Below are 24,922 nucleotides of genomic sequence, written 5' to 3'. Positions count from 1 at the left end.
TTAGTCCGCAACTCTTTAACCTCACGAGTCAAAATGCAAATCGGTTCTTCTTCGTAGGTCATATCAGGCTAAATTTCAATCTCAGACAGACTAATCGCATGTGAAGGATCAGATCGATACCTCTGAAGCATCGAAACGTGGAATACATTCTGTATCTTTTCCAACTCAGGTGGCAACAGCAATCTATAAGCAACTGGCCCAATACACTCTATAATTTTATACGGCCCAATGAATCTCAGACTCAATTTGCCTTTACGACCAAATCTGATTATTTTCTTCCATGGTGAGACTTTCAAGAAAACTTTATCTCCAATCTGAAACTCTATATCTTTACGTTTCAAGTCTGCATAAGATTTCTGATGATCCGATGTTGCTTTCAGACTTTAACAGATTACTTTCACTTTCTGTTCAGTTTCTCTGATCAAGTCAACCCCGTGTATCTTATTTTCACTAAGCTCAGTCCAGTACAATGGCGTACGACATTTACGACCATATAAAGCCTTATAAGGTGCCATTTTGATACTCGATTGATAGCTGATATTATACGCAAATTCAATCAGAAGTAGATATCATTCCCACGTACCTTCAAACTCGAGAATGCAACATCTCAACATATCCTCAAGTGTTTGAATGATTCGCTCAGACTGGCCATCGGTTTCCAGATGGAAAGCAGTAATGAAATGTAATTTCATACTTAGTGCATCTTGCAGTTTCTTCCAAAACCGCGATGTAAACCTCGTATTTCTATCTGAAAAAATGGATATAGGCACACCATGTAATCTTACAATCTGAGAAACATACAATTTAGCCAGCTTATCAAGTGAGTAATCTATACGTATCGGAACAAAATGAGTCGATTTAGTCAATCTATCAACAACAACCCAGATTGCATCTTTCTTGCTCAGTGTCAACAGTAAACCAGATACAAAATCCATCGTGACTCTATTCCACTTCCACTCAGTTATCATGATAAGCTAAAGTAATCTTGAAGGCACCTAATGTTTAGCTTTTACTTGTTAACAAACTAAACATCTTGCAACAAAGTCAGAAATGTCTCGTTTCATACCATGCCACCTGTAAAGCTGTTTCAGATCATTATACATCTTTGTACTACCTAGATGAATAGATAATCAACTGTTGTAGGCTTCATTCAAAATCATCTGAATCAACTCTGAATTCTTCGGAATGCACATTCGGTCTTTAAACCTCAAACAGTCATCAGCATCAACTTTAAACTCTGAATCAGCATCCGTCTTACACTGAGCTCGTTTTGCAATCAATTCATGATCAACCTTCTGGGTATCACATATTTTTTGAACAAATAATGGTCTAACTTTCAATTCAGCTACTATCGAACCATCATCTGACATAGCCATATGCGTATTCATTGCTCGCAAAATAAGCAGTGACTTTCGGCTTAAAGCATCAGCAACAACGTTAGCCTTTCCTAGGTGATAGTCAATCACAAGCTCGTAGTCTTTTAGCAATTCTAACCATTGACGTTTTCTTAAATTCAGATCTTTCTGAGTCATCAAGTATTTCAGGCTTTTGTGATCAGAATAAACATGACATTTCTCACCGAACAAATAGTGGCGCCATATTTTTAATGTAAACACAATAGCTGCCAATTCTAAGTCATGTGTCAGATAGTTTCTTTCATGTGACTTTAACTGTCTCGAGGCATAAGCTATCACTTTGCCTTCCTGCATCAAAATGCAACCCAAACCGTTTAAAGATGCATCACTAAAAATAACAAATTCTTTACCCGATTCTGGCTGAACTAGCACTGGAGCTTCGATCAAAAGGGCTTTCAACTGATCAAAGCTTTTTTGGCACTTCTTTGACCACTTGAACTTAACATCTTTCTGCAATAGCTTAGTCATCAGGGCTGCAATCATAGAGAAACCTTTCACAAACCATCTATAATAACCAGCAAGTCCCAGGAAGTTTTGGACTTTAGAAACATTTTTCGGAGGTTTCTAATCCAATATAGCTGAAATTTTGCTCGGATCAACCCGAATACCTGATGCTGATACCACATAACCCAGAAAACTGACTTCACTTAGCTAGAATTCACATTTACTGAATTTCGCATACAACTACTTATCTCGCAAGGTCTACAACACAAGTCTCAAATGTTTGGCATGTTTAACTTCACTACGAGAGTAGATCAGAATGTCATCTATAAACACAACCACAAACCGGTCCAGATACAATCTGAAGATCTGATTCATTAAATCCATGAAAATAGCAGGTGCATTAGTGAGTCCGAAAGGCATAACAAAAAACTCATAGTGTCCGTACCTCGTTCTGAAAGTAGTCTTTGGCACATCTGAATCTTTAACTCGCAACTGATAGTAGCCTGATCTTAAATCTATCTTCGAAAATACTATGGCCCCTTTCAGTTGGTCAAATAGATCATCAATTCGTGGCAACGGATACTTATTCTTTATAGTCACCTTATTAAGCTGTCTGTAATCGATGCACATTCTCATAGTTCCATCTTTCTTTTTCACAAACAACACAAGTGCACCCCACAGAGAGAAACTCGGTCGCGCGAAACCTCTATCTGTCAATTCTTGCAACTGAGCTTTCAATTCTTTTAATTCTGTAGGTGCCATTCTGTACGGAGCTATAGATATCGGAGTTGTCCTAGGCATTAACTCAATACCAAACTCCACTTCCCGAATAGGTGGCAAACCTGGTAATTCTTCTGGAAATACATCCGAATACTCACATACAATAGGTACTGATTCAATGTGTCTTTCAGCCGCTTTACTATCAAGCACGTAGGCAAAATAAGCTTCACACCCTTTTCTCACATATTTCTGAGCTACCATAGAAGAAATCACTGCTGGTAAACCATACAAATCACTAGATTCAATCCGAACAATCTTATCATTCTGACTCCGTAGATCAATGGTCTTTCTTTTGCAGTTTACAACAACATCATGTAAAGTCAGCCAATCCATACCCAGAATCATGTCGAACTCATCAAATGGTAGCAACATCAAATTGGCAGGAAAGCACAGATCTCGAACCATCAAGGGACAATTCTTACACACTTTATCAACCATAACACATCGGCCCAAGGGGTTTGACACTCTAATCACAAACTCAGTAGACTCAGTAGGTAGAGTCTTGCTGAATACTAATGTCTCACACACATAAGAATGGGTAAAATCAGGATTAATCAATGCAATTACATTAGTATTATAAAGAGTGAGTATACCAATAATAACATTTGGGGATGAAGCCTCCTCTCGTGCACGTATAGCATAGGCTCTGGCAGGTGCACGAGCCTCAGATCTGATTGCTGTATCTTTAGTCCCTCTCTGACTGCCACTCGTCTTACCAGTATTTCTGGGTGGTCTACCTCGAGCTGCAGTGTTACCCGATCTCGTATTCTGCACTGGATTTTCCTCAGCTAACATTGGGTAGTCTCGAATATAATGATCTGTTGGTCCGTATTTAAAATAGGCCCGATCATGTAATCTACAGCTGTCGAGATGTCGTCTATCATAGTGTTTACACTCGGGTTGATTTGATCTGACATTACCCACACTCGCTACTGAGGTAGCTCTCGAGCTCATTGGTGGTCTATTCTGATCCCGTCTGGAGTAACCTGAAGTGGCTTTAGAATGGCAAAAATCATCTCGGAACTTCTTTGATTCGACTGGAATGACTTACCGGATGTTCTTTTGTGTGCATCTCTAGCTTTAAAGTCAGCTTTTCTTTTCTCTTTCCCGAGCTCTTCAACTTTGCAGGCTCACTCAACAAGTACCACAAACTCTTTTATCTCAAGTATGCCAACCAACAATCTAATACTTCATTCAACCAATCTTCAAATCTTATACACATTATGGCTTCAGTAGAAACACACTCTTGGGCATACCGGTTGAGTCTTACGAATTTTCGCTCATACTCCGTCACTGTCATCCTACCCTGTTTCAGCTTCAGAAATTCTTTACACTTCTGGTCGATAAATCTCTGACTGATATATTTCTTACGAAACTCAGTTTGAAAGAATTCCCAGGTCACCTACTCTCTCGGAACTACTGATACTAGGGTATTCCACCAATGGTATGCTGTGTCTCGGAGCAAGGATATAGCACATTTTAAACATTCATCTAGAGTACAGGACAGCTCATCAAACACACGAATGGTATTATCAAGCCAGAACTTCGCCCGCTAAGCTTCATCATCATCAGTGGCTTTAAACCCTTCAGCTCCATGTTTTTTGATTTTATCAACAGGTAGTCTGCACAATCGCAATGGATCACTTACTTGAGGTACAGCAGGCACGGAAGATAGATTAGTCGGGGGTGGAGGTTGTTGTGCTGCCGAGTTAGTCTGGATATATTGAGTGAACCAGTCATTCATCATTTCATAGAAGGCTTGTCTAGCCTCACATTCTAGATTACTCGAAGTCGGTCGAGAATCAGCCTGTGCTGTCCCTTGCGCGGGAGCAGGTGCTACACTCTCGACATCATCAGCTACAGCTCTGTCGGGATCCATTTACTATATGAAAACACATTTCAAATGTTAGAAGTCATCACACTATCACAATATATAATTATGGCATGTATAGCTAATCTTACACACACTATGTAGTCCTAGAACCGACTAAATCTGGCTCTGATACCAACAAAATATAACACCATTAACCCGTATCTGTCACCAAACTTGAGTCGCAAGGCATTACTGAACATGAACACAACTCTGAACATTCACATATTATCACAGGCCTTATCTTATACATATAAGAAGGGCATAAAAAAATTAAATATAAACAAGTTACATTTACAAATCACAGATTAATCACATTAATGGTAATCGAATGCTATAATAAAAAAAATTATAGATTTTATTTAATAATTCTATACAGGTGCAAGTTTAACCACTTAAGTCATATTACAAGATATTATGCCTCTTAACAATTATGGCATAATTAATTTCACAAATAATCAATAATAACACACTAAACATTTAAATAATAACAATTCTATCTTTTAAACTTAAGTTAAAAACTTAGTAAATGCACATCTGCATAAAATATTTTATATATATAAGATATTTATAAAATAACCATTTTAATATCAATACATACTCCACATGTACTCCCTATTTATTTTAATCAACTAAACCTATTTTATAAATTATATACGCATGACACATGCGTATGTACTCTCAAAACAAACCGAAAAATAATAATAAATATTATTATACTTTATTCATATAACAACCACAGCGTAAGTGCATGCATACTTTTACATATATAAGCTCAGCTAACAAGGCATATCTAATTAAATTAACACTTGTCTTTTACTATGATAAACAAATTATAATAAGTACATATCATTGTTCCATGCCGTAAGGAATTACCGAATACACCTTATACATATATCTTCCTTGTCATTTAACTAGTAGGTTATGAACTTGGTTCATTTTACAACATTTATACTTTGTATAGCCGAGACATATAACAACTTATTAAACATTCTATAACATGAGTATAATCTTAACATGAGTTTAATCCAAGATCACATAACAACTCGTCCTTTTACATCATGAGCTGCCACACTTAACATGAAAATATATATATGTGCCGAAATAATATTCATTCATAATCAACATTTCTAGCTACCATTTAACCAAATAAACTTGCCAACCAAAGAAGTTATTACTTTCAGTACAAGTTAATACCGTAGTATTTCAATCAAGGTAACATATCAAATATATTTTATACTTACCAATTTGTCAAGGCCAAATCATTCAAAATACATCCTGCCCACAAATCAACTTCAATGCACAAAATACATATCACCAAAAACATTCAACCATAGCCTTAATATTATTATCAAAATGAACACAAACCATAACTAAACTTAACCGATTTTAAGCAAGGTAGTTAAGCCATTTTCGCATGGCTTATATACATTCCTTTCTAGAATAACTACCCCAAGACCAGCCTATACATGCCATAATTTAAGTTTAGCTTAAAGCTACCAAAGCAGTAGATAGTGTGATGAACTTGGCTGACAAATCCCCGAGCTTGTAGCTGACTTCCAAAAATCTATAAAACATAGTATCATAATACACAGAGTAAGCTACCGCAGCTTAGTAAGTCATAAGCAAATAAACAACTCATCATCATAATTAACTCATATTAAATATACAAATTGCATTAACAACATTAACCACCTAAACCGATTACCTGTACAATCATTTAATGCAACACAAATCAATTTCCCAAATCCAATAATCATAATATCCACACATCTATTTATTCTTTTATGCAACTTAAAAGTCAACTATTAATATCTCATATATATAATACTTAAGTAACCGAATATACAAATCTTATATACATATATTGAATAATATTTAAATTTTACACAAATTAATCATTCACAAGCCGAATACACATATCATTATCCATGAATTCTTCATTTGCATTATACATGATTTATAGCTCATAACAATAATACTTTCTTACCTTATCTTAAATAGATATCAAGTTAACTTATACCTAACCATTTAGCTCGTATTATACAATCCGAACACAATTACCTTTGCCCGATGAACCATTCAGAATTGGATAGGACACTCGGATAATCACATAAATCGTACAATGCCAACATCCCAAACGTGGTCTTACATGTAACCACATATCGACGCCACTATCCCAAACAGGGTCTTACTCGTAAACACATATCGGAATCACAAATTGATGCCATGGACTTACTCGCACACATATATCGGAATCCTATGTCATGACATACGTATCCTAGCTATTCCTAAGGTTCATACGGGGCTTTTAGACGACGTATCTCGGTCTAATCGAACTCGGAAGTGTAGTAGCCACATTTAATCATATTCAGCCATAGTATATTTAAATTCTAACATTTCATAATAGCACATAAATATAATATTAAATTACCAATAAACACATTCATTTGCTTATAAACTTACCTCAGATGATACAAAACAGAATCGGGCAACTAGTCGACAACTTTCGTTTTTCCCTGATCCAAGTTCGATTTCTTTAGTTCTTGATCTAAAAATGTTCAAATTAAGCTCATTCAAACATATTTTCGTTCAATTTAGTCCAAAAACACATAAATGGGAAAATTATCATTTTACCCCTGACATTTATAATTTTTTACAATTTAGTCCCTATTGCACAAAACACAAAATTTCACAAATCCCAAGTTAGGCCGAATAGCACCCATGCTCATACAAGTCCACATATTTTATCAATTTCACATTTTAGTCCCTCAAATTGTTATTTTTTCAATTAAGTCCTATTTACTCAAAATCATCAAAAACTCCAATACAAAATATGTTAATCTAAAACATATCTTTCATTTTTCATCATCAAACAACAAAAATCACAAACTAGCAACAATGGCACAACTCAAAATATTCATCAAAATCAAAAATTAAAGCTTAGGTTTTGTAGTACTCAAAATAACGATCTCAAAAACGTAGAAATTATCAAAAATCGAACAAAAATGAACCTTGAATGAGCTTGAATTTTGACTGAACCCTAGCTTGCTTTCTTTTATTTTTATTTTGTTTAGTTTCAGCTACTAAGAATATGAACACTCAAATGAATTTTTTTATTTTATGTTTTATATTATAATATAACATATAATACTTTAATATTTAATTTACTTATATACCTTTACTAATATAATATAAAAACCATGTAACATATATCTTATGCCGTCCCACTTACTTATTAATGAGATATTTACAACATAAATGTCCTAACTTAGAAAGCCACTAACAATTAGGCCCTTATGTTTTAAACTATCAAGTTTTTAATTTAAGCGATTAAGTCCTTTATTTAATCGGACACCTAAACGACAAAATTAAATCACGAAATTTTCACAGATATAAATTCAAACAAAATAAACACGAAAATAATTTAAAAATATTTTTCTGACTCAGATTCGTGGTCCGAAACCACCGTTTTGATTAGGGTCTAAATCGAGTTGTTACACCTACCTCTTCATTTCCCCTCTCTCTTGACTTTCTCGCCTCCTCTATCCACTGTCTATCTTCAGCCACCGCCTCCACAACGCCAAAAGGGACCAAATTCGACAGATAAGTAGACTCTCCCTTTTTAATTCTTTCAGATGCTAGTAAATGGGCAACCTTGTTTGCCTCTCTGTTAGTAAAAACAAAGACAAATAAACTGAATCTTAAATTCAGTTGCAAAGCATCATTGAAATACACTGATATCTCTAGTCTGTCATTCATCTTCTCTTGCAGCTTCCGAATTACCGACCAAGAGTCAACCTCAACCTCCACTTCTCTCAACCCGAGTTGTAACCCAAGATTCAGCGCCTGAAGCGCCACTGCTTCTGCTGCAAAGACGGATGGTATGTTCGTGTTCATTACAGTTTTTGAACAAATGACCCCTGGTTCCTTATTTCAAATCACTAACCCAGAGCACGACTCTTTTTTATGGTTGTTAAAAGCGGCATCAAATTTTATTTTCAACCTCGATCCCAACGGCGCAACCCATCTATTCATACACACCCTTCTTTCAGGTACATAACTATGCAAACCATCAAGTTCCTTTAAATAGTTTTTCACAAAAACAACAATTTGAGCACTTGATTTGATTTCCCCTTCATGAATAAATCTATTTCGAAAAGTCCAAATCGCCCATAGAACACATGCTATCATTCTTCAATTAGCTTTAGATCTGGACTCAAAAGTACTTTTTAACCAATTTCTGAAATTTAAGGTTTCATCTAAAATAGGCCAAAAAATACTTAACTGCTCCCATGTTTCATTTGTAGAACGGTATTCATGAAATAGATGCTTCCTTGTTCCCGCTCCAGATTGACACCGTCGACAAGTAGGAGAAGCCAGCATCCTTCGATAGTATAGGTTACTAAAAGTAGGCACATAGTTACACGAAAGTCTCCAAACTGTAATTTTAATTTTAAAGGGTAAATCTAGCTTCCACAATTTCTTGTAAAGTTGTATGTAATCTGCACGTATGTGATTCTGTTCGTCATGTAAGAGAATTTTGTGACCACTACGAACCAAGTACTCCCCAGACAACTCACCCCTCCATATGAGAAAATCTTCTTGCTCAACAAAGGAAGAGGATACAAAGAATTCTTTCTGCAACTAGCCTTGAGAAGGTACTATTAACCAAATCAAAATTCCATTGTCTAGACTCAGCATTAATCAAATCTGCAACCTTAATAAGTCTTAAGTTACTATTCATGTTTTGGACTCTGACCTAATCATTTCCAGGAATCCAAACATCGTCCTAGATAGAAACTTTCCGACCATCCCTGATCCTCCACCCCAGACCCTTCAGAAGGAGGCCCCTCGCAGCCTAAAGACTTTACCAGGTAAAAGAAGATAAATTTCCTAAGCTAGAGTTTAAGAAATCAGAATTCTTAAAATATTTAGCTTTCAAAGTACGCACTAGTAAGGAATTAGGGTATCATAACAAACGCCAACCCTGTTTGGCCAACAAAGTAATATTAAAATAACTCAAATGACGAAAACCTATGCCACCTTTCCCCTTAAGCGCACATAAGGACTTCCAATCACACCAATGCATCCCTCTCTTTCCATGGTTATTACTCCACCAAAATGAACCCATTATGTTCTCTAACTCTAAACAAAGAGATTTTGGTAAAAGGAAACAAGCCATTGTATAAATGGGCAGAGCCTGTAAAACAGCCTTAATAAAAACTTCTCTACCTCCTTAAGAAATATGCCTTATACTCCAGTTGTTGATTTTCTGCTTCAAACGATCTTTCAAATTCTGGAAAGCCGTTTTTTTTATAGCCCACCAAATTTGGAAGCCCAAGATATCTCTCTGGATCTGTCGAGCAACGAACATTAAGAACCTGAAAAACCAGATTCTTGTCATGATCCTTCACATTAGTACTGAAAAAAATAGTGGATTTCTTAAAATTCACACACTGTCCTGAGCATGACTTATACTCTGCGAGAATGTCCTTCAACACATTGATTCCCTGATTCGATACATCTCCGAATAGAATACAATCCTCTGCAAACATTAGGTGGGTGATAGGGGGCAGACCTACAAACTTTAGCACTACAAATTTTCTTATCCTCACTAGCCAGTCTCATTAGAGTAGAAAGTCCTTCACCACAAAACAAAAAGTGATAGGGATTCAAGGGATCTCCTTGGCGCAAACCCCTAGAAGGTTTAAAACTAGACCCTTCTTCCCTATTAATCAAGATGGAATATTAGACAAAATTCATGCAACGGATAATCATATCAATAAAATGCCCATCAAAACCCATTTTTAACATTATTCCTTTTATGAAAGGCCACTTCACTCTGTCATATGCCTTACTCATATCAAGTTTTAAAGCCATGAGACCCTTTCTCCCATATCTTTTATTCTTGAACGAGTGAAGTACCTCATAAGCCAAAAGTACATTGTTAGTAATGAATCTGCCAGGAACAAAAGCACTCTGCGAATCATCAATACACTCATGCAAAGCCTTTTGAAGTCGATTAGCAACAGTTTTTACAATAATCTTAAAAATAATTGCGCATAAATTAATAGGGCAAAAATTCTTCAGATTAATAGGATTAGCCACTTTGGGAATAGCACCAATTGGGTTTTGTTAATATCCTCCAAAGAATTTCCATTATTAAGAATATTTAAACAAAAACCACTAGCATCCTTACCGATCATGTGCCAGAATTTTTGGTAAAAGATTACTGGAAAACCATCAGCACTCGACGCTTTAGTAGGTCCTATTCCTTTCAATGCCTCAATAATTTCAACCTCCTTGTAAGTGGCTGTTAATCTTTGATTCACATTGTCTGAAATACACAAATGGACCTTAAAAAGAATGCGCTCCAAGTCCCTTATTCCTCTAGACTCAAAAAAGTCAGAAAAGTACCCACAGGCAATGCTTTCCACCTCCCTTCCATCCATAGCAAGAGATCCATCCCTGCGTTGCAATCCCTAGATACGATTGGCTGGTCTTCTTTGGGAAGTAAATTTATGAAAAAACGAGGTATTCTTATCCCCTATTTTCAACCAATTAGCTCTTGCCTTTTGTTCCCAATATTTCTCCTCCTTATCCAAATTCATATTCAAGTGAAGTTTGACCTCAAAAATCTTGCCCAAATTCTCCTATTATATCTCTTCACAATTCAACTCCTCCAATCTTCTATTCAAACGCTTCACTTTCCATCCTTCTTTACTTTTAATTTTGTTATCCCATGCTTTCAAACTATCAGCAAGAGTTGTCATGCGAATAAGAAAGGAGCCAAAACTACCCTCCCATAACTTCCTAATCTTATCCTTACACGTCTCCTCCAAAACCCACTAGGCTTCAAATTGAAACCGAATAGATCTTCTATCCATCCTAGCATTCTCTATTTCAATGAATAAAGGAAAATGGTCCGAGAAAGAATGTGGGAGATGCCTCAACGAATAATTAGGGAAAAGTTAAAGCCAAGCATCGCTGGCCACTCCTCTATCAAGTCTTTCCCTAATGTTCCTTTCCATAGTTCTCCCTCTTTCCCATGTGAACCAAGCTCTCAAAAAGCCAATATCTTCTAATTGAAAAGCATCCAAAGTCCTGCGGAAAACCTCCATCCAAGCCTCCTCCCTTAGCAATCCTCCTTGTTTTTCATAAGTAAAAAGAATATCATTGAAATCACCACCCACCAATAAAGGAAGTGAATTATTTCTCCCTAACCTTTGAAGTAACTCCCAAGTCTCCACTTTATTCTTAAACTCCGGAGCCCCATAAAACCCGGTGAAATGCCATCGAGAAGTTGCATCATCTTCTTGAATTTAAACATTGATATTTTTTGGGAAACTCTGCAAATTGACTAAGTTATTCCCATTACACCCGACACTTAAGCCCCCTCGAGATCCTTTCGCTGAAACATCAATACCATTGTAAAATCCACACCGTCTCCTCACTGCCTCTATTTTATTAGCACTTAATTTTGTCTCCACAAATAAGACAAGTTGGGGATGATGAATCTTCAGTATATACTGAAGTCTTTTTACAGTTCGCAGACTCCCCAATCCGAAAACATTACAGCACGGTATTTTTATTGCTTTTGGTCGGCTAGCCCAATGACAGCCACTGATATCTGATTATAATGAGAAGAGTTCTCCCTAGCAACCTCCAATAAATCCTGAGCATTAGAAACATTTGAGATCAACACGTTAAATCTCTGCCTTTTTTTTACCTTCTTCATTAATAAAAGGTTGTTCCTCTAATTCACAACCCATTTGGTCGGCCCAACCCACCTGGTGCTTTCCTTTGAACGTCACTAGAAAATGAAGGCCCAAACATTTGGCTTTTTCCAAGATCCAAATCCTTATCCCCATTATTGCGAAAATTATTTCCTTGCTGATAATCATTCAAAACAGCAGGAAATTTGGACCCTTCCAAATTAATCCCAAAAGGGGAAATAAAATTAGCTCCTAATTCAAGCCTTTGATTATGACTTGATTGTTGGCTGGAAAATTGCCCAAAATGGGACTTTCCAAAAAAAACTATTATATCCTTCCCCCCTTAACCAGATACTATTAGCAATGGAAGCCTTCCTCCCTTGAGCTCTCAAAAACAGATCCCAACCCATCTCCAGTTCCTGCATTCCATATTGTAACCTCAGCGAACAAAAATTATTACCATGACCAAGACATCCACATAAAAAGCAAAATAAAGTTAATTTTTCATACTTAAATTTTGCATAAGTGAATTTTGACTCGAAAATCTTAATTTTCTTTCTTCTTTTTAGATGAATTCGAACATCAAACCGAAACCTAAATGCGTATATAATTCATATATCCATTAGACAACTGCTTCATGTCATATTCAAGAAATTTGCCAATACTGAACTGCCATAGAATCCTGGAAGAAACCCGGAGGCAACTCGTGGACATGAATCCAACAATCTGAAAACACCAAAGGAATAGCCGGTGGGTCTTCGTTCTCCTCAAGCCTATGGAAAATCAGGAGGTGATTATTGGAAGTCCAAGGAGCACCTGAGATAACCCGTGAATTATCTACCTCATTGAAAAACTTGAAAAGAAAGGGTTTCTCCCCCAAATCAGAAATTTGCACACCCTCCAAAGGATGCCAAATGTTGGCCATAGTATTTCTCATCGCAGGGAAATGCACCACACTAGCAATAAGAAAACACCCTACCAAGCAGAAATTATACACAACATTTTGTGCTTCAGATTTGTTTGGCAAAGAAAATGCCTCTTTCTCACCACACAACGAAAACAACCCACTACAAACGGAAGATCAAAGTAACAAACCGAAAAAATATAAGAAAAATACAACAAAAGGAAACAAATAGGAAGCAAGACTAAAGCGTGTCAAAAAGGACAGATAGAGCGTGCCAAAGCGGCAGATTAATTAACTCTAATATTAACTAAGTAATAATTAATATGATTAGAATTCTATTCAAGTAATAACTCTATTTTACATCAACAAAATTACCAAAACTTTTGTTTACATAAAAAATTAACTAATAATGGTAAATTACAAATACAATTATATTATTCACAAATTTTTTTTTTCTATATTTTATGCTTAGTGTTTTATTCAAGGAATAACTCTATATTAAAATTAGCATAACTTTTTAACTAATAATTTTAATTCTAATCCTAATTATTTTTAAATGTGCAATTATCACAAATTCTATTAAATTATAGTTATTTTTAAATGAATAATTATTACAATTTCTATTTTATTTCAACTTTTTAATTAATAATTTTAATTTAAATATTATAATTATTTTTAAATGTGAATTTAATAATATGATAAAAAATAAAAAATATTTTCATCAGTACAAAAAATTTTCTAAACTTATTTTTTTATATATACTAGTCTCAAATTTTATGTACACTGCATGTAAATATAGATATTTATTTTTTTATTTAATTTTTAAACCGTGTAACTAATGTAAGTAATTATTATTAAAATATATAATGCTATCTATACCGATAAATCATAATTTTAATTTATATATAACTAAAATAATTATTTATTATTAAAATTTAATTATTATTTTATTTTAATACCTTATTTCTAGCTTCAAAAGAATAAAAACTATATTATACAAAAAATAAATAAAAATATTATTCGTTTACTTTATCTATGATTAATTCAATACGTTAAATCTAACTTCTCAATTGTATATTTCAAGAAATACAAAAATGAAACAACTTATTTTACAAATTAGTTTTCTTTCCCGTGTGATGCATAGATTTTATACTACATTAAAAATTTTAATGAAATAATTAATCACCAATTTGAACCATATGAAATAAAAATGGAAAAAAAATTCAAACATAGACAACCCTAACTGAATTCAAAAAAAAAATCCAGGAAGTATAAATTGAGTGAAATTGAAACGAATGGAGGACTAAAGCAGACTAACAAATCATGAAGGACCTAATGCAAAATTAACCCAAGACCCAAAAAAAATCTAATTCCGACCCACGTGATTTGATGTGGATTTAAATCCAATCTGGTTACATAATGAAAGGGTGCATACTTTAGTCTTCAAATGATTTTTAGAAAATTCTAGAATGTTGCAATCATTTTATTTTTGATGCCACATTCACTGAAACCCAACAAATCGTAAATATATATTTTATATTTTACATCAAGATTTACAACTCCAAAATTGAAGTCCCCTTCTTTATTTTGAGAACATGGTGGTGAAAAAAATTGGGGCTAATTACGTAAAAATTTTCAATTTTAAACATAACAAGGGATTTAAGTTGATATTTCCTAAATTTAAGAAAATAAGTCAATTTTGGAGAGAGAAATAAAAAATGCAGGAACCGTTTTAGTCCAATGGTCAAGTTAAAATTTCAAACGGCTAATTACATTTTTACCTCCAATGACTATTTCATTTTATATATAACCCTTATTCTCTCAACTATTTTATTCTCAACATTTTCATTTAATTTCTCTCAAATTCTTCTTGTCTTAATTTTATATTTCATAATTTCTTTGATTTTATTTTATTTTTATAATCTTAAAAATTTCAATGCCTCTTTTTCGTTTGGATGACAAACACATTTTCGACGTCCAATTACAAATGGTAAGAAAATATTATTAATTTTTTAATTAATATAATTATTAAGTTGTTAACATTATTAATTTTTTTAAAATTTTTATGTTTATATAATTAGACCAAAAATTAGATTATCGAGACGTATATACACAATTTAAGTGCGAGGGCATCGCGTATTATTGAACAACACTTGGAAGAGGTGGGATTGTTGCACGTGTATTGTATGCTTAGGGGGACCAAATTGGAGCTCGCACTTATCAATGTTTTGTTGGAAAAATGAAGACTCGAAACGCACAAATTTCATCTTTCGTGCAATGAGTTTACAATTACACTTGAAGATGTAACATGGAAGTTGGCCCCATGCTTTGCGCTATACCGCTTCACTACAGCAACAAAAACATCTTTTGAGGAAAACTTCAATCCAACTGTCTTGAACTTACTTTCTTTTCCCAGTTTGTATAAACTTCCTTATGTTATCAATGAAATCATTATTTTCCTTCCCAACTGTTACACTTACCCTAATATTAACAGTATACTAAAGTATTCGCCATACGAAATTCCTTAACTTACTTGAGGGACTAAGCCAAGTCCCATGTATTATGCATACAAGACTAACTCTCACTTAACTTCCAGAGGATCGACTAAACCAAAATCTTTGATACTAATAAAATTGTAACACCCTATACCAGATCTGATTTACTAGATTCGAATATAGGATGCCACCAAACTTAAACACTTAACAAAAATTTTAAAATGGACGAAGACTTTACTAAACATGCTTACATATTTTTTATTATTTTAAATCCTAGATTTTGAAGATAAAAGACTATTTGATTACAACTGATTTTCAATAATAGTATAATCAATACCACCTAAAACTTTATTAAAACAGACCCAATCATGGCATATAATACTATTCGCCATTTAAAAACATCTTCTCAAGTGTCCTTTTGTATGCTTAATATCACTCTACAATCAATTATTTTGGCACGCCCCTAGCTTGGTCCCTTTTGGCAAATTGGTTCAAACCTAAAAACCTGCAATGCAAATAAACACTCATAAGTTCAATGGATCAATTCTTTGCTTTGTCAAAATTTTGTACCTAACAAATCGATGGAGAAAAAAAATGAATGAAAAGGTACCAGAAATAATTGTAAATTTTAAACTCACAATATGCTATGTTACAAAGCAAACCATTTTAATAAATTTGTTGGGGGTTAATTTATACAAATATGCTGAAAAAGAATGACAATTGAGAAAGTAGGTTGAAAATTTTAAAATTTACCGATTTATTCCTTAAAACTATGACAATGTCTATCCCAAATAAGGATAAAAATAAATCTACAAACTTTTAATTATTTCCAACCATAAGAAAAAAAACAAATTTTGGGTAGGTGAAAACGCACGAATTTAAATAAATTTGTAGAATTTCAAGACAGTTTCTAAAATAATTTTTTTAGCATATTCTAATAAATTAACCTAAGTTACATTGTTAAAGAGAGAATTTAGGTCCAAATCCTAAATATACCAATATTAATAGAGAATTTAGGTCCAAATTCTAAATATACCAATGTTAAGAGGGGAATCCAGGAACCTCAAAAAAGTTAATTTTTATAAACCATAAAATAGAAATAAAAGATACATTTATCATTAAAAATTTACAATAAAACTACCTATAAAAAAGTACCACAAAACACAAATGATGTAACATGAGATAAAAACACCCAGCAACAAGAAGTAAGGCAGAATCAAAAAATAAAATTTAATTGATAGAGACAGTACGGTGCGGTGCGTTTAACTTACTTTTTATCTTACATCACAATATTTAATCTTATTATCACAGTTATTTTTATATTAACCACAAATAAAAATATTGCCAATCCAAATTCACCGTAAGATAAATTCATCACTTTTGCGCCAAAATAGGATTGAAATTTTAAACTATGTCTAGCTATCTAGTCAACAAACCCAATCAACTATAATATATGCTTTAATGAAAAACTTTAGATAATTTCAAAAAGTTAAAATGAAAAAAAGAACTAATTCTTTTTAAATTGAACTCAAACGCTTGTAATCTTTTACCTCATATTTCAATTTTTAATCAATCTTAATTGCAATCAAATCGGGTATATGTTGAAATAAATTAATATTTTTGTTAAGTTTGAATCAAAATACAAATTTTGATTTTCCAAAACTGTAAATGAGAAAAATAAATAAATCTATGCACAAGATTTCTGGTACAAAATTTTACAAGTATTGAATTCACATTATAAATTATTTATTATGTTTAATAAAAATTAAATATTGAATATAATTGTGTTGTTGGATAATAATCAATTTTTATTTTTAAAAATTATTTTTTTCTTAATTTTTATTTTATTAACATAATATTTTATATTATTTTGGATATTTCATTTTTTTAAATAAAGAGACAATTTATTTTGAATATAGTTTTTGGAAAAAATAAAATCAATTTTAATTTTTGTGATAAGTAGCTATTTACCTACTTTTATTATTAAACAATTTTTTTGTTGAAAATTTTAATTTAAGTAAAAATTTATTAGGGTTATCAAATACATTTTTAAAAAAAATGTTGAAAATTTTTAAATTTTTATTTTTCAATGAAATGAAAATTTTCAATAGTTTATCAAACACACCATAAATATTTGATTGAATTGAAGTTTTTGTGAATGTTTGTGAATATTTTTTTGTTATTATATTTTTATATAAAAATTATATATATATATTGAAATTTCAACCTAAAATATAATAGTAATTTTAACTAAAACTTAATTTATTTTTTGATATAAGTTTTTATAAATTTATTACAAAATTTTATTTAGTGTAACATAATACAATTCTGTTAAATCTCATGATTCTGGTTAATTGATATGAGGAGTCATAAAAATGTGAATGAAAATGAAGCCCAAAGTTATTGTTGACCCAAAGCCCAAAATATTTTAGGTTGAAATGGCATAAAAGGAAACTCCAAACCTATTGCACAAAATATTTTGTTAAAGAGAAGAAAAAGAAAATTTTATTAGATTTAAGGGAAAATATTTTATACACTATGAATGGAATTTAAAATTTTCACAATTAGGGTTGAGCTGATGACAAGCGTATATATTGTATGATAGAAAATTAATATATACGTAGCAAATTTATAACTTTACTTATGAAGTTTAAAAAGTGCATTGGCAATGTACCAAATACTCACCTTTAGATCAATGACTAATTTTGTTCAATTGATTGAGATTTATTTGAAATAGTGATTAGAGCTTTTGTAACTCTCCTAAATTTTAAGCTTTAAATGTGTTGGGTTTTGTCATGTAATGTGTTTAGTTTGGGTGGTTAAGCATTTGGTATATTTGTTTAAGGTTCGGAGTTCTAGTCTCCTTATGTGTGAGGGGTGTTTTGTTTTTGTTTTATTAATGTTGTCGAGGAGTTTAGACTTAAATTAAACTCTTCAATAATTATCTGGTTAGTTGTGGGTAGTTATTGTTTCTTTAAAAAAATTCAGCAAGTATTCTTTACGTTTTTTTTTCCTTTTCTCTTCTCCTATATTCTTTATTTTCCTTCTCTGTTCCTGGCCACCGTTCTGTCCATTTCTGGTTAAAATATTTCCATCCATTTATGACTTCGTTGCTTCGATTCTTTTCTATTCATTTTGTGTTAGGCGTTGGGAGTAGTCGTCATTTTTTGTCAAGTATTTTTTTTCATTTTGGGATTTTAGTGAATTGGGGGTTCTAGTTATTCTTTAGAATGGAAAGGTCTATTAACTATATTATTCGTTTTAATGCTCAATTAAGGGAGAACCGTGAGACGGGTGGTGTTCCTCCAGCAGGTTAGGTGATGCGCAGTTGTTGGTTGTTGACGTAAGTGTACGAAAGCATTTGATGCTATTGCAATGCCATGTTCATGGACAATTCTTGTTTGAGTCTCGTAATTATTTACTAAAATTGGTTGTTGGATTATTAATTTTAGGTATTGGGAATCTTGTGGTTGCATCCATAGAAAATTTAAACTAGGTGTGTAACGAGAAACCCAAAAAAAATAGCGAACGACGTCGAAATTAGGGCCTGTCGACACCACATGATCGTGTGCCATACCGTGTGGTAGGCTGTGCGCGACACACAGTCGTGTGACAAGCTATGTGCGAGGCTGTGTGTGATACACAATCTAGGCCATTTTGGGCCACGTGGGCCATACGGGCAAGGCAATTTGGGCTGTGTGGGCCACACAGGCATGGCAATATGGGCCATGTGGGCCTAATCGTACATGTTGTCTCGATCGATTGTGGGCCTTCCGTGGGGTTGATATGTGATTTTATAAGCTATTAAGCATGAAATCTATTAATTGGATAGCATGAAACTTGACGTAAATAATGTTTAATATGTATGATCTGTTATGTATAAAGCATGTTCTAATCTGTCATACGAGCATGTATGATATGTAATTCTGGTATTTGTTATTTCTGTTATTTTTGTTATATCTGACTATGGGGTGGGACACGTATTATGTAGAGGAAGTGTTCTATGTGAAGCGATACCTTGCCATTATACTGGCAATATTGTTGCAATTATTCTGAAAAGTGTCGTGTGGACACTCTGCGGTGTGTAGGGTTGGGTGGGTGTTTTATACCCCACGTGGTGTGTTGGATGGTCGGAGCTGGTGTGTAGAAGATGATGGTAGGAATATACATATCTGCATCTATATTACTCTGTTATGATTCTGATTCTATAAGAGATTTATGTCTGTATTTGTTTCTGCCATGTGATTAAATTTGAATTTCTATTTACGTATAAGTTACATACTGGGTTTTAAAAGAAAACTCACTCTTTGTTTGCCTGATAATTTCAGGTAACCTTCAGACTTAGGCGGATCGGTGCGGGAGCTCAATTGTGTTCAAGTTTCCGTAAAACTTTATTTGCATAAATTTGGCTTATTTAAAATTTCGATTTGAGAGTTTTGTAAATTTTGGACTCTCTGGACTTTTGGGAATATTTTTGGATTTGAACTTTTATTTTGGGTTTGGCATGACATTCAATAAAACAATTTTTTTTAAAACGGCTATGTTTCTGCGATCAACTGTTTTTAAGAAAACAAACTCGGTTTTCCAAAATACAATGTCTTAAGCACTTCCACTGTAACTTATTCGATTTATTTAGAAAATGTAGTCATATAGAAATTGTAATTATTAAGTACAAAAAATGTTTTCAATTAAAACAAGATTTTAAATAGCAAAAGATCATGGTGTTTTTCAAAAAGTGAAAGTTAGATTTATAATTATTTTATGTGACATTTCCAGATTTGGCTATAATGTCTAGGCCGGGCTTGGGGTATTACATTTAGTGGTATCAGAGATATGTTGCAAAATTTGTGTTGTGAAATTTTGGGTTTGAAATTGTATTTGTAAAAACTATTTTTTAAAGTAAACTTTATTTTTGAATCTGAAAAATAAGTGTATGGAATATCGAGTCTCGGGGACCAATGCTGTAAATATTTCTGACTTAGAAATATTTTAATTAGAAAACTCTAAAACGATTAAAACTAAATTGAGTTAGTTAGAGACTGAAAATTTTTGAAATTTCTAATTTTTTTTCTGATAATTATTTGAAGCATAAAATACTTGCTAATAAATACTAAAACTGATACATAAAACTTTGTAATATAGATAATCTAAGAATACGATAACTGCTAATGGAACACATGGCCATGGTACTTGTGGGCATGGTAGGCGCCGTAGAAGGACTCGAGCTGAGTCGTCCTCGATGGGTAGTATGCCTAATTTGGATATGAATGAGACACTGGCTACACCTACTGCTGAGACCGGGTTTCAAAGTCGCTCAGCTGGGGATGGCGCATTGTCCCAAGCCATGCTTAGAGTGTTGGAGAGGGTTGTTGGACCCCATTCTGGCTTTGGGAGTCGTGGGTCAGTAACTAAACAACTCCATTCTAACAGCCCTGAGTTATTCAGAGGCATCACTAGAGTCGCCCCAAATATGGTTGAATATTGGTTAGGAGCCATCGAGAGAATCATGAATGATATCGACTGCACCCTTTAACAGAAATTGAAGGGTGCAGTATCTCTACTTCGCGATGAGGCGTATCAGTAGTGGTTAATGGTTGAGGAGGGTACTTAGTCAGATCGGATTACTTGGGATTATTTCAAGACCGTCATCCAAAGTAAAAATGTAGGGGACGAGTTATGTGGATGCTCGTAGAAGTGAATTTTTTAACCTCACTCAGAGGGATAGGACTATGGCTGAGTATGAGGCTGAATTTTTTAGAATGAATAGTTATGCTCATAGGATGGTATTGACTGAGTATGAGAAATGTGTCTGTTATGATGAAATGTTAAGGGATAATCTAAGAGTTCTGATAGCTCCGTAGAGGGAGCAGGAATTTGCCATCTTGGTGGACAAGAAGAAGATCAATGGGGAGGTTAAGTACGTTGAACGCGAGAATAAGGACCGAGAAAGGGGCAAGAATAAGAGGTATTCAGAGCCTTCTAGTTTTGTGGTAGACGCCATCCGGATGAGTGTTGGAGGAGGTTGGGGGCGTGTTTGCGATGTGGGTCTATGGAGTACCGTATCAGAGATTACCTACAATGTTCTGATCAGATGCAAAAACCAGCTCTGGGATTTTTTCAGCCTCAATGGGCAGTTCAGTAGCCGCTTAGGGGACGTAGTCCGGCTAAGGGTGGTAATGGTATGGATAGAGGGCAGAGAGCACTCAGCAGAGGTGTTAATCAGATTGAGGCGGGGTAGCCTGCGTTGGTTTATGCTGCTAGACATGCCACTGATGTGATTACGGGTACATTCTTTATTTATGATGCCCTTTATTTTGCATTGATAGACATAGGGGCAACACATTCCTACGTAGCTAGCTCTGTTTTTGTAAACTTGGGGATTTCTGTTGAGAGCACTTCTAGAGAGATTACTGTACTTAGTCCATTGGGTCAATCTGCTCTGGTTAATAGACTGTATAGGGATGTACCGTTAGAGATACAAGGGGTTGTATTTCCAGCTAATCTGATGGAGCTACCATTTGGAGAATTTGATTTGATTCTAGGAATGGAATGGCTTGTAGAGCATCGAGTTAGTTTGGATGTGCATCTAAAACGGGTAGTTTTGAGATCAGAGAATGATGTAGAGGTGGTTATAATTGGCTAGCATCGGAATTACTTATCCAATGTGATCTCCATTCTTGTGGCCGAAAAGCTGGTTCATAAAGGATGTGAGGCATATCTGACTTTTGTAAGTGATTCAGCTTCTGTGGATTCGTCTGTTAAGAGCATCCGAACGGTTAAAAAATTTACAGATGTTTTTATCAATGAACTATTAGGTTTGCCTCTGGATCGAGAGGTCGAGTTCAATATTGAGCTGCTATCAGGTACAACGCCGGTATCTATCGCTCCTTATCGAATGGCACTGAAGGAGCTTATAAAGTTAAAGGCTTAGCTTCAGGAACTTCTTGATTGCAGATTCATCCATTTTAGTGTGTCTCCGTGGGGGGCACCAGTGTTATTTGTAAAGAAAAAGGATGGTACAATGAGAATATGTATCGACTACCATCAATTGAATAAGTTAAAGGTGAAGAACAAATACCCATTTCCGAGGATTCATGACTTGTTTAATCAGTTTCATGGGGCTTCTGTGTTTTCCAAAATTGATATACATTCTAGGTATCATAAGCTTAAGGCTAAAGAGGCTGATCTCCATAAGACTGCTTTTAGGACTCATTGTGGGCACTACGAGTTCCTAGTCATGCCCTTTGGTTTGACGAATGCTCCAACTGCCTTAATAGATCTTATGAACCGGGTTTTCCAGCTGTACTTGGACAAGTTCATTGTAGTCTTCATAGATGACATTCTAGTATACTCTAAGACCTAATATGGTCATGATGAGCATCTTAGAGTAGTTTTTCAGATGCTTCGTGAGAAGTAGCTCTAAGCTAAGTTGAGCAAGTGTGAATTCTAGTTGAGGAATGTGACTTTTCTGGGTCATGTGGTTTCTGCAGAGGGGATCTGAGCTAATCCTAGGAAAAGCGAGGCAATGCTTGAATGGAAACAACCTAGAAATGTTTCTGATATTTGCAGTTTTCTGGGGTTTGCGGGTTACTATCGGAGATTTGTTGATAGGTTCTCTTTAATAGCAACTCCTCTGACTAAGTTGTTGCATAAGAACGCCCCAATTGTCTGGACTGATGGGCAGCAATCAAGTTTTGAAAAGCTCAAATCTGTTTGACTCAGGCTCCTGTTCCGATACAACATGAATCTAGTAAGGAGTTCGTGGTATATTGTAACAGCCCAATTTTGGTGAAATCGAAACAGTGGTTTCGGGACCACAAATTTGAGCGGAAAATAAAATTTATTTTTATTTTATTATATGATTCATATTATATTAGAAATGTCATGTGAAAATTTTGATAAGAAAATTTTACCGATTATGTGTTTAATTACGGGAAGGACCAAATCGCATAAAATGTAAAAGTTGGATTCTAGTGGCTAGAAGGATCAAATAGCTATGGAATTCAAAACTTAAGGTCCTTATATGGTAATTAGACCATTAAAGAAAGTATGTAGATATTTTGGTATGACTTATCCATGGAAAAATAAAAAAAGGCTAAGGACTAAATTGGAAAGATGAAAAGTTATTAAATGACAATTTAATTAAATGAAAAAGAAAACAATTTCAGACCATCCTACTCAAATATTTCTATGGAAACCCTAGGAGAGAGGAAGAAGGCTTATCAAGCTTATTTGGGTAAGTAATCAACCTCATTTTTAGTATTTTTTATATTTTTAAAACCAGGATGTCTAATCTATCTATTTGTGGGATTAATTTGAAAAGTTATCAAAGTATGAAATTTGGGTCATGGATGAATATGCTGGAAATATGAAATTTATAGTAGAAAATGAAAGGTTATTGATAGATAAACAACTTTTACAAAGTAATTTTTTATGGAAACTTGATTTAGGGACTAAAATGAAAAAGTGATAAAATCCATTGAAAATTTTGAAATTTTTGAAATTTATGTGATCTAAATGTAGTATATAAATTTCGGTTAGGCTTGGAATAGGGAGTAAATTGCATAAATTTCATTTCCGAGTCTAGGGACAAAATGGAAATTTATAGAAAAGTTAGGGGCAAAATGGTAATTTTGCCTAGGATAAATGAGTCCACTTGAATATAAAATATGATAAATTGATGTCAAATTTACTCGTATAGATCTGGATAGACCAAATTCGGAGCTAGAATGAGAAAAAGAGGAAAAACTTAGATTAGTAGATTTTTCGTACACGAACAATTGTCGAGATAAGTTCGTGTAACTAATGTTGTGTTTGTAAATTGAATAAATGCCATAAATATGTGAAATGATCACATACTTATTAAAGCCCGATAAATGAAAGTGCCTGATCAATTATAATGCCCAACAAATGATAAATAATAAAAATGTAAGTTTTATGCTTGAGTTGAATGTGAACATTTGAATTGCATAAATGCATAAATAAATGAGATTGACCACATGCTTGATCATGCTTGAAAGATGCTAAATTTCGTTTGAATAAATGGAAAATTCGATGGATATGTGATTTCTCGAAATAAATGAGGTCCCGCATTTGTTGCTGACGGGATTTAGCTCAGACGAGTAATCCTATTGACCTCATTTATGAAAGGATTTAGCCCGGACAAGTAATCCTGATATAAATCCTCTCGAGCATATGTTATGAATTGGATTTAGCCCGGATGGGTAATCCAGATCAAGCTTTTTAGAACATATGTCATAAAAGGATTTAGCTTGGATTGGTAATCCTATTGTATA

General features: G+C 33.9%; 1 protein-coding gene and 1 long non-coding RNA gene across 3 annotated transcripts; one reads left to right on the top strand and one right to left on the bottom strand.

The window, feature by feature from the left end:
- Positions 1-5,200: 5,200 nt before the first annotated feature.
- On the bottom strand, positions 5,201-13,391 carry LOC107934615 (uncharacterized). 2 transcript variants are annotated; one of them, XR_005903693.1, is made up of 4 exons: positions 10,712-13,391; positions 8,017-9,893; positions 6,976-7,060; positions 5,210-6,076 (listed from the first exon to the last, which is right to left on the bottom strand). XR_005903693.1 is itself a non-coding variant. In XM_041079638.1 (2 exons), the coding sequence occupies exons 1-2, from the start codon at positions 8,407-8,409 to the stop codon at positions 7,049-7,051; spliced, it is 405 nt and encodes a 134-aa protein (XP_040935572.1). In that variant the 5' UTR covers positions 8,410-8,424; the 3' UTR covers positions 5,201-7,048. The 2 variants fall into 2 exon arrangements, 1 of the variants encoding a protein (XP_040935572.1); XM_041079638.1 differs by lacking the exon at positions 10,712-13,391 and having other exon boundaries at positions 5,201-7,060; positions 8,017-8,424.
- On the top strand, positions 8,155-9,440 carry LOC121208581 (uncharacterized). Its single transcript, XR_005903694.1, has 4 exons — positions 8,155-8,393; positions 8,493-8,564; positions 8,820-9,170; positions 9,286-9,440. It is a non-coding gene; the product is annotated as an uncharacterized lncRNA (long non-coding RNA).
- Positions 13,392-24,922: the final 11,531 nt, after the last annotated feature.

The sequence above is a fragment of the Gossypium hirsutum genome, chromosome A02 (genome assembly GCF_007990345.1).
Source record: "Gossypium hirsutum isolate 1008001.06 chromosome A02, Gossypium_hirsutum_v2.1, whole genome shotgun sequence".
NCBI lineage: Eukaryota > Viridiplantae > Streptophyta > Magnoliopsida > Malvales > Malvaceae > Gossypium > Gossypium hirsutum.
Note: the sequence above shows the minus strand (reverse complement) of the source record. Positions and strands in the feature narration are given on the sequence as shown.

Coding starts and splice junctions, on each gene's coding strand:
- LOC107934615 (XM_041079638.1), bottom strand. CDS start 8,409: ATGAACACGAACATACCATCCGTCTTTGCAGCAGAAGCAGTGGCGCTT.